The sequence below is a fragment of the Eurypyga helias genome, unplaced genomic scaffold, assembly GCF_000690775.1.
Source record: "Eurypyga helias isolate BGI_N326 unplaced genomic scaffold, ASM69077v1 scaffold31375, whole genome shotgun sequence".
NCBI lineage: Eukaryota > Metazoa > Chordata > Aves > Eurypygiformes > Eurypygidae > Eurypyga > Eurypyga helias.
In genome coordinates this window covers 1-9,843 of record NW_010252557.1, presented here as the reverse complement: position 1 = coordinate 9,843, position 9,843 = coordinate 1, and the positions used below count along the sequence as shown (strand labels likewise).

The following is a 9,843-nucleotide window of genomic DNA, read 5'->3' as shown; positions in this document are numbered from 1 at the left end:
TTATTTTGTGGAGTGCCTCCTTGCTTCTCATTAAATCTGATCTGTCATCTACGTAAGTTCCTAAATCTGTGCCACTATTAGTGATTGCCGTAGGAATTGTATAACTGTAAATTATACGACCGCGATGCAGCGGTCATGTAATGACTATGAATTTAAGTGAAGTAGTGAATATAAACTGTATGAACTTAAATGAAGTAATGCATGTTGGTGGTGTTTTTTGTATCAACAGTCTGTACTTAAATCCTGTCACGTAAACCTGAAATATCAGAAATCATGAGTAACTTCAGCAATGAAGACTTTGAGTTCACCTTCCTTGATGAAGGCTTTACTGCCAAGGATATCCTTGACCAAAAAATAAATGAAGTGTCATCTTCTGTAAGTATGATTGATAGGAAAATCACTGCATTCCGTGATGCTACAGATTTTATAAGCTAATGGAACAAGTTGCCTGCAGATCCTCTGCAAGGCAACCTCCTCCTCACATGCTGACCTCTGGGCTTATCCTGTTATCCGTTGTTTGTAACTTGAAGATGTGTATTTGCTCTAGGATGATAAAGATGCCTTCTATGTTGCTGACCTCGGGGATATTGTGAAGAAGCACATGCGATGGCATAAAGCCCTTCCTCGGGTAATGCCCTTCTATGCTGTAAAATGTAACGACAGCAGAGCTGTGGTGAAGACACTTGCTGTCCTTGGTGCAGGATTTGATTGCGCCAGTAAGGTAAGATCTTGACTGTGTTGTCTGTGATGTTAGTATTTGTTCAGCTTTACAAGATGCATTCATATAAAACGAAGCATCACCAAGTGGCGTTGCTTTTGTTGTACTGATTAGTTTGATCATCCATCTAGAAATGTAATTCACAAGTGTAATCTGTTCTGTCTTCAGACGGAAATACAGCTGGTACAGAGCATTGGTGTACCTCCTGAGCGAATAATCTATGCAAATCCCTGCAAACAAGTATCTCAGATCAAACATGCTGCCAGCAGTGGTGTACAGATGATGACATTTGATAGTGAAGTAGAACTAATGAAAGTTGCAAGGGCCCATCCAAAAGCCAAGTAAGTTTATGCTAATTGTTCTGTAATTCTTGCTTGGGTTATGAAACATCTGCTGCTGTTATCTGAAACTTGTTCTTTATAAGTTAATATATGCTGTAAAATTATGAGAAAGTAAACCTATTTAGCCAGTGAAATCTAATGCTGCATAGCTTCCTGGCACATTAGGAAGAGATGGACAGGAAAAACATGTATATTTAAGTTCAGCCTTATTCTAAGGTCATACCTGCCTGATAGTGATGTCTTCTATACTGGAACTTAAACTCTCTTTTTTTTTCCTATTTTAGGTTAGTCTTGCGCATTACAACTGATGACTCCAAAGCAGTTTGTCGTCTGAGTGTTAAATTTGGAGCTACGCTTAAGACTAGCAGGCTGCTTCTGGAGCGTGCAAAAGAACTTGACCTTGCCATCATTGGAGTTAGGTGGGTTGATGATATCAAAATAATCATATTAGAAGGGATTTTTTTTTAACAGTCTACCTGACAATAAAGATGCCTTTGCATATGGTGACTTTTGTGTAAACTTCTTGACTGATTTGCCAAATAGCGACTGATATTTTGTATCTCTTTGTAGTTTCCATGTTGGAAGTGGATGTACAGACCCAGAGACCTTCATTCAAGCCATTTCTGATGCCCGCTGTGTGTTTGATATGGGAGTAAGTCTCTAGTTCTGCTTTCTCTGGAACTACTTCTCAACTCTTGTGGGAAAACTGAATCAATTATAAAACCCTTAAGAGGGGTTAAAAGTTAGCTAAGTTGCTCACTTCATGTTGCTGGAATTTTTGAGGTCATGACGGCTTACTTTGTCTAGTTCTGCAAAACATCCACAGATGTGCTAAAATAAGCAGCTCAAACTCGTGATTATTACTTGAACACAGTGAGTTAGCTCTCTTCCAAGTATCAAGAAAATTAAGCTTTTTTTTTAAGCTAAAATAATAAACTAAGAACTGCTTTCTTGACAGTGTTGCCATTAATCTCATTTTAGGCTGAACTTGGCTTCGATATGTATCTGCTTGATATTGGTGGTGGTTTCCCTGGCTCTGAAGATGTCAAGCTTAAATTTGAAGAGGTACAGCTTTGCTAAGAATTTTTACCGGGTTGTGAAGTCTTGTTTAATCCAGATCAGAGTTTAAAAATCTTGGTTTTTTTCTATGTGTGTGCAGACTCACTTGCAAGAAAACTTGTCTGCTTGGTCAGAAATTCTGTTTAGAGGAAAAGGGCAATTAATCTGAAAACTGAAATTTAGATGAACCCATTAGATACATAGAGCTAAGTGACTGCATAAATATGCAGAGATATCAAACTCACAAAGCAGGTTTTAATTGCAGGCTTGATTCTTGCTGGCATAGGCCTCTTCCAGTTGATGCTGTACTTTAGACTATCTAGATTGGCAGTGCTCCCAAATAGGGTGAAAAGGTAGTCCTGAATCCATACTGTCCTGGGTGGCAGCAAACCAGTCTGATCTGGTTTAGAACTAGCTTTTGGATCATTTTGTTTAAATTGATCACTGTTCTCCAGCCAGCTTTCACGCAGCAATAGCTCTGATTTCAGAAGAGGCGAAGCGGCTGGGTATTGATAGGAATTCCACATAGAGTAGTGTTGTCAGAGCACCTGCCAATCTAACCTAATGTGGTGTTAAATGTTACCTATTTACACCAGGAGACAGCAAGTAAAGTTACATAAAGTGAGTTTTCTGCTGATAATGTGGGCTAACGTCTCACTTGTAATACCCCTTAATGAAGGCTGGCTTCTCATAGTGCACTGTTGGCTGACATGAAGCATCAAGAGCAAATGATGTCATTTGGCTCCATGGCATAATGCAGTCATGCTGTGGTTGGAGGCAGCTTAGTAATCACAGATAACTTCAGAACTTGGAAATAACTGCTCATGAAGGCAACTGAATTTGAGAAGTGATGACTGCCTTCTGCATTCCTAAGAGCCTGTGAGATGTCTTCTTTAGGATGCAGTAAGCGGGGGGGATACTGCGTGATTAGCAGAACTACGAGTGGTCTAGGAATTAAAATTGAAGTGTGGGGACTTGCAGGGCATTAATGCTGGTTTAATGTGTCTAGGAGGGGTGATTTTCCTTTTCACTCAAATGTAAGCGGTTGGGTCACTTCTTTTTGCGCTGCAAGTAATGTCTGCCTTTGTTTTGTGCAGACTTAATCACAAAGTTTTGAATGGGAAAATAAAGCAAAAGCAGTCAATAGAGATTACAGTATGCTAATAGTTATTACACACTTGACCAGTCCATCATGGTGAGCATGAAAGTCTGACTTGATCTCAGGCTTCTAAAATAGCACCTCAGTAGCTGCTGAAGTTCTAATATTCGCAACTGCTTCTTCCCTAGATCACAAGTGTAATCAACCCAGCACTGGATAAATATTTCCCTTCAGATTCTGGAATAAATATTATTGCAGAGCCAGGAAGATACTATGTTGCATCAGCATTCACGCTCGCAGTCAACATCATTGCAAAAAAAATTGTATTAAAGGAACAAACAGGTTCTGATGGTATGTAAATGTAGACCTAATCTTACTACTAGCCAACTGTGTTTCTTTCCAAGCATTCTCTTACTGGTATCTCAACTTCTTCCAGATGAAGATGATGCAAACGATAAAACTCTTATGTACTATGTGAATGATGGTGTCTATGGGTCATTCAACTGCATCCTGTATGACCATGCACATGTTAAACCAGTTCTGCAAAAGGTATGTTCATGCAGAAGTATGGCATACTAGCCATGTGTCATGGGTGTAGGAGAATCCTTGTCACAGCAGTTCACTGCTCTGATCATGTTGCCAAAATTCGGCATCTGACCTACGAAGCATGGGGTGGAATTAATTCAAAGCCAAGGGCAGAGAGGCACCTGCAAGCAGCTCTTCCTTTTCTTTGCGAGGTGGAATGTTATACTAATTATGATATCACTTCAGGATGCTCTGTTTTGACGGTCAGACTAATTGTACTCAACTCTCATCCTCAGAGGCCTAAACCAGATGATGGCTGCTATTCCTGCAGTATATGGGGACCAACATGTGATGGCCTAGATCGTATTGTTGAGCGTTTTAACATGCCAGAGTTGCAAGTGGGTGACTGGATCCTGTTTGAAAACATGGGTGCCTACACTGTTGCAGCAGCTTCTACTTTCAATGGATTCCAGAGGCCAACAATACACTATGTGATGTCGAGACCAGCATGGTTAGTGATGAAGTATCTTGATCCATCAGTGCTTTTGATACAGATGACTGTAGTGAACAGCTTGTGTCAGTTCCCTGCACCTTAACAAACAGGGCTCTAGTTTTGGTGCCGTAACTCCTGTAAAACCACCTTGGGGTGTGTAAGAAGGCAATGCCTCTGAAGGCTCTGAGTGCTTAAAACGATGCTTACACTACCAATTACCCTTTCCTCTGATGTATTCACTTCCAGAAGAGGTGCTTTTAAAGGGGCGATGTTAGGAGTTGCTTCACTAACCTGGGCTTCTGCCTGGTGTTTTTCACTTTTGCACGACTTAAAGTCATCACAGGTTCTTTACAGTTTAGCTTCTGTGACCGGTAATTAGAAACCAATCACAGTTCTCATAGCGTGCTGTCTTCTAGATGGATAGCGTGCTACATCCTGACTGTAGGACACAAGAACACTCCACAGTGCTGCTTCACAGTGTGATTGGCCTGTTGAGAGCTGTTGCTTGGTTTAGGTTGAGCTCTGGCTCATTGCTCGGTGCAGATTGCTGGATCTCCATGGGAAGTTATGAAACAGTTGAGCAAAGAAAGGACTACCTCTTGAGTGTGAGGATACTGTGAAACTGCACCTTAAACAGTAGTTTAACCTGGATGCTCCTCTCTGCAAGACAAGTTAACGATTGCATCTTTTCCATAAAAGTGGGCGTTCCTGTAAGAGGAAGCCAATAGCTCTGTAGAGAGCATTTGGGCAGCAGTATTACCCTAAAGCATGACTGACTTTGCTATTGGGTTGCTTTCAAATTTTTACTGAAAAAGCTTAGGGTCAGGGGAATTCCTGTTGTAAAAGGATGGAGGAAGATTCCTCTTACTTTTATTAGCCTTTCTTCTATAAGTAAGACTTGTATGGTTTCTTTCCTCTAGTGAAACCCCTTGACAATTGAAGCATTCCTCAAACCAAATGAAGCTTTTAAACTTCCCATGAGACTAAACTTTTGCCTAACTGAACTAAAAATGGCTCTGCAGGAGAAGAGTTTGCTTTTTCACTGTAGCACTGGGTATCTGTTAAAATGTAATACTTGGTCTGAGGCATGCAGAGAAAACCATCATTTCAGCCCTACATGATGCATTTTCTGTTTTGGCAAGAATTCCGTGATAGCAGCTGACCCTTAACTGAGGGAGATGTATCAAAGAAGCTGTGGTGCCGATCTTTCTGGCACAGGCCAAAGCTTGTTGGAATGTAATCTGCATATGTAAAGGTGTGCAACTAAACTTGTGACTAGATAACTCTGGAAGTAAGGAACAAGGTGCCTGCATGTGCCTTAGTAAAAGCTAGTAGTAGGAGGGAGCCATGTAGTAACAGAGCTTCTTGCTCTGCCTTAGATAACTAAGTCCAGGCACTCTATCAGCTCAGTTTTTCCAAGCTTGTCTTCCAGTACAACTCCTGTCTGAGTACAGAACAAGTTGCATGGTTCTCACTGGTCAGCTCCTTTCTGTTCCTTGCCTGTCATCCATACTTCTACTTGAATCAAGTTACCCAGGAATCGTGGGGATGTGGGATAAGGGATAATCAGGGCCATAGGTCATTAAATCTGTGTAGCGTGTGGTATGATGATGTAGCTACAGGTGTGTAGGTGCATCTCTGCAGGTCTAGATCCTACCCAGAAATGGTGAAAACCAGCTTGGTCTTGGCACTTGCCCGAAAGCCTAGCCAGCCACAAGTGGCCTGCGTGGACTCTGCTTTGGTATTTTTATTTTTCCTCTCTGGTAATGTCTGGATGGCAGATCAGTAAAGAGTTAACTTCATGCTCCCTGGCAGTAAAAAAAAAAAAGTACTTTGTTTACCTTCTTTTTGGCACATTGTAGTGAAACACTTTTTTGACTGTTGCTTTTTTTTTTCTTTCTAGGCAACTAATGCAGCAGATCAAGGAGCGAGGTTTCCTAGCTGAAGTGGAGGAGCAGGATGTTGCTAGTCTGCCACTCTCTTGTGCCTGGGAAAGTGGAATTGAATATCCAGCAACTTGTGCTTCAGCTAGTATTAATGTATAGGTAATATTTAGTAATTAACTGCAAGGTTAGTCATTGAATTTAGGGCATTTGGGGGACCATTAACTTAATTCTTGCTAGAATTTAAGTGGTTTTTTTAAAGTTTAGGTTTGGCATAAATGCAATGAAAATGACTAGGAGATGGGTCACAATTATCTGTGTTCCTATGGAAACTATTTGAATATTTGTTTTATATGGATTTTTATTCACTTTTCATGTATGCTACTAAAGACTGACCCTCAACTGTCAAAACAAGTATTTGTAGCTTGTGTATGGCAGAATGGGCTAAGCTTAGTGTTTTGTGACCTACCTGTTTTAAAATAAAGTATATTGAAATAACTTGTGCTGTATTTGGTTAATCTGTACAACATTAATCTGTCATGGCTGGCTCTTACAGCATGTATGAAGGCAGACCAGGTGCTGCAAGTCCAGAGCTTATTAATAAATGAATAACACAATTGCCATCTCCCTTACCATCACCCTCCCACCTTACAGAAGTGAAGGAACCCCTTAATGGGTAGGGAAACTAAATTGTGTCTTTTTTAATGTCTGATCAGGGAAAATCTGACTCTCACCAAGTTGAATATTTGGTGAATTCTTGTCAAGTCACGTTTGTCTTTCACTGTTGAATGTGGGCTTAACACAGTTGGTATTGCAGCTTGAATGACATGCTGGTTTTATTGTTAGTCTGTAACTGTGGTGGCCAAGACTGTTGGCTACCTAAACACAACTAGCCACTGATGAGAGAACACAGCACAGGCTCCGTGGCTGCCACTGACAAGCTGCTTGTTATGTGTGCGAGGATTAAAATACCTCATGGGAAAACTTGAAGGGGAAACTCTGGCTGGTGAGTAGGGGACGACTGTTCTCTGACTCCTGTTGCCTAGGGCTTTAGTGTGAAACGGGTGATAAGAGATGGGACTCGGCAGCCTTTGTGCATGCAGTGCAGTTAGAAGCTCTAATGTTGTGAAAATACATACCACCCTGTTGAACTTCTGACTTTGGATTAAAGGGGATAGATGACACTAAGTAGTAAATACTTGGAGTTAATACAGGGTCTCTTGATGATAAAATTAGTAAGTCTGCTTACTGGGGTAGAGCATTTTGACTTCTGTTTAACCTGATGCTACTTTGCTGGCGCTTGTTGCACTAAAATTGCAAAATTTTTGTTGCATAATTGGTGCCAGGTTTGGATCTGTTCCATTTGCCAGGAGGCCCTGGACTGCAGGCTTCCCTTAGCAAATGCCTGATGTGTGAAGAGGAAAACCATAACACACCCCGAGTATGTACATGAAGCTTACTCTGTTAGCTTAAGTGTTTAAAATTTAAAGGGTCATCCAAAGGGGGGAGCATTGCTGATGGGAACAGGGTCTCTAGCAAGATGAGAAATAAGGCTGTTGTCTTTCACAGCTGCTTGTAGGAGAATGTTTAACCTCCCTTCTCTGCTTTCAGCTGAGACTACACTCTTCACTAGCTGAACTGGTAGGGTAAGTAGAAGGGATGGTGCCTCATTCCTGATTCTCTTGAAGCATCCCAAGTGACTTTATTTCTTTATTTGCTTCACTGCTAGCTTCAAGCTTGTGATTGAAGGAACACTTGCCTCCGTTCTCATGCATACGGTAGCAAGCTGTTTGGCTACTGATCTGCACTGGTGCAACCTTCAAAACATACACATAGCAGACCAATAGCCTTAATCTCAAAGAAACTCCCTGCATCCAAGCCAGGGTTTCTTTCAGCTTCTCCAAATTCACGTATTCTTACTATAAAAGCAAAAGTAATGAACGACAACCAAATGTTAATACTGTAACAATTTCGCATGTAAGTCTTGTGCTGTGAGACTCTGCATTTGGACTGTGGAAGAAAAATGGAAAGGTATGCAGAAACAGTACTTCTGGAGCCTGCAGTGCCGAAGGGGAGGGTGTAGCTGCTTTTTAAGCCTGCCTGTTTGAAGGCTGGGGATGGCTGAGCCAGAAGGCAGTATGGTGGTTGTGAGACCTTAGGCAGTATCTGCACTAGCAACTAGTGACACAGTCTGGCTTCCTCTCCTCACAGCCAGTGGACACCACCTCCAGCAGGTACTTCAAAGGCCATCACTTGTGGGAGCTAATTAGTAAGCTTCCCTCAGAGGAATTTGGCAGGCTGCCAGTTTGGTCTGCATTTAACCTGATTGGTTGTTTTTTGAGACCTTAGGCAGTATCTGCACTAGCAACTAGTGACACAGTCTGGCTTCCTCTCCTCACAGCCAGTGGACACCACCTCCAGCAGGTACTTCAAAGGCCATCACTTGTGGGAGCTAATTAGTAAGCTTCCCTCAGAGGAATTTGGCAGGCTGCCAGTTTGTTGGTCTGCATTTAACCTGATTCGTTGTTTTTGTTGTTTCATTGGGGTTTGTCTCAATCACATCTGTTTCTCTGCTGGAGGCCAGGACAGTGGCAATATGCTAACTGGCATTTTGATTAACTTATGATCCCAAAAAAGATGCTGCTGACCTCAGTTCTTTACCTTCCTCTTCCATGGCAGTTATGTCACAGCCTCAGCTGATGCTCTGTAAGCCATGTCTAAAGAAAGCATTTAAAAAGAACTGTTTATCTTCTGTTTAAAAAAAAAAAATGCATCCCCAGTGGGTTTTGTTAGCTGAGTTTTAGAACTTAGGGGAGTAATAAATCTTTACAGTAATATTGGTGTGTTTTTAAGCAAGACACAAATTTCTTAAGTTGGGTTATGCTGGGCTTTGGGATACTGCGTGTGTATGTTCATTTCACAGCTGTCCTGCTCCTGACTTCCGTAGGAGCTTGCCACTTTCTAAACTGATTTTAAAATACCCCAAGTGACAGCAATCAGCCACATGCCAAATCAGGCTCCTCCTGACCGGGGAGGTTCCCTGCCATCCCAATTGGGAAGATACATTTACTGGTGAAAGTTGGAGCTCTGTGTAGCACAGCAAAGATCTAACAGAGTAAGCAGCAAACTCCTGCAGTTTAATCTGACCTCCCCTCCCCAAGTCTTGGGCCATCAAAGCTTTTGCTCTGTTTTGCCATGTTAATTGATCAAATCCAGTTGTTCTAACTCCACTTCTTAATTACTCCTCCCTGGAGCAAGCTTGTCTGATATCGGAGGGAGGAGCTGTATGCTGGAAGAATGGAGATCAGCTGCTTCTCTTACAAAATTAGCTCAACAAATACCAAAGTTGGAGCAAAGAATAGCCTGTGCCTTTCAGCTCACCTCTTGCTAACCATGCTCTGTATGGTGCGCTCTCTTTCACTGTGACACGTGCTGGAGAGTTGGCAGAGAGTGGCTTTCCTGCTCCTTGGGTTCCTGGCGGTCGCTCCTCTCACTGGTGATGGTGGTTCTCTTGAGATCACTCTCACAAAAGGTAGTATCTGAGGCAAATAACAAGCACAGACCCCACAGTTTCCTTTGCTTGACAGAGCAAGGCTTTGTCCAGGAGCAAACCTGGAGCTTGAGGGAGAGTTCTCCACTCGCAGGCATCATCCCCAGCAAGTACTACCATTTAAAGAGATCTCTTCACAGAATCACAAAATGGGTTGGAAGGGCCCTTAAGGACC

At 42.0% G+C, this 9,843-nt stretch overlaps 1 protein-coding gene across 1 annotated transcript; it reads left to right on the top strand.

Moving 5' to 3' along the window:
• The first annotated feature begins 227 nt into the window (after positions 1–227).
• ODC1 (ornithine decarboxylase 1) lies at positions 228–6,616 on the top strand. Its single transcript, XM_010152432.1, has 10 exons — positions 228–375; positions 548–721; positions 887–1,059; positions 1,344–1,478; positions 1,630–1,711; positions 2,041–2,124; positions 3,406–3,568; positions 3,654–3,766; positions 4,039–4,253; positions 6,139–6,616. The coding sequence occupies exons 1-10, from the start codon at positions 274–276 to the stop codon at positions 6,278–6,280; spliced, it is 1,383 nt and encodes a 460-aa protein (XP_010150734.1). The 5' UTR covers positions 228–273; the 3' UTR covers positions 6,281–6,616.
• The last annotated feature ends 3,227 nt before the right edge of the window (positions 6,617–9,843 follow it).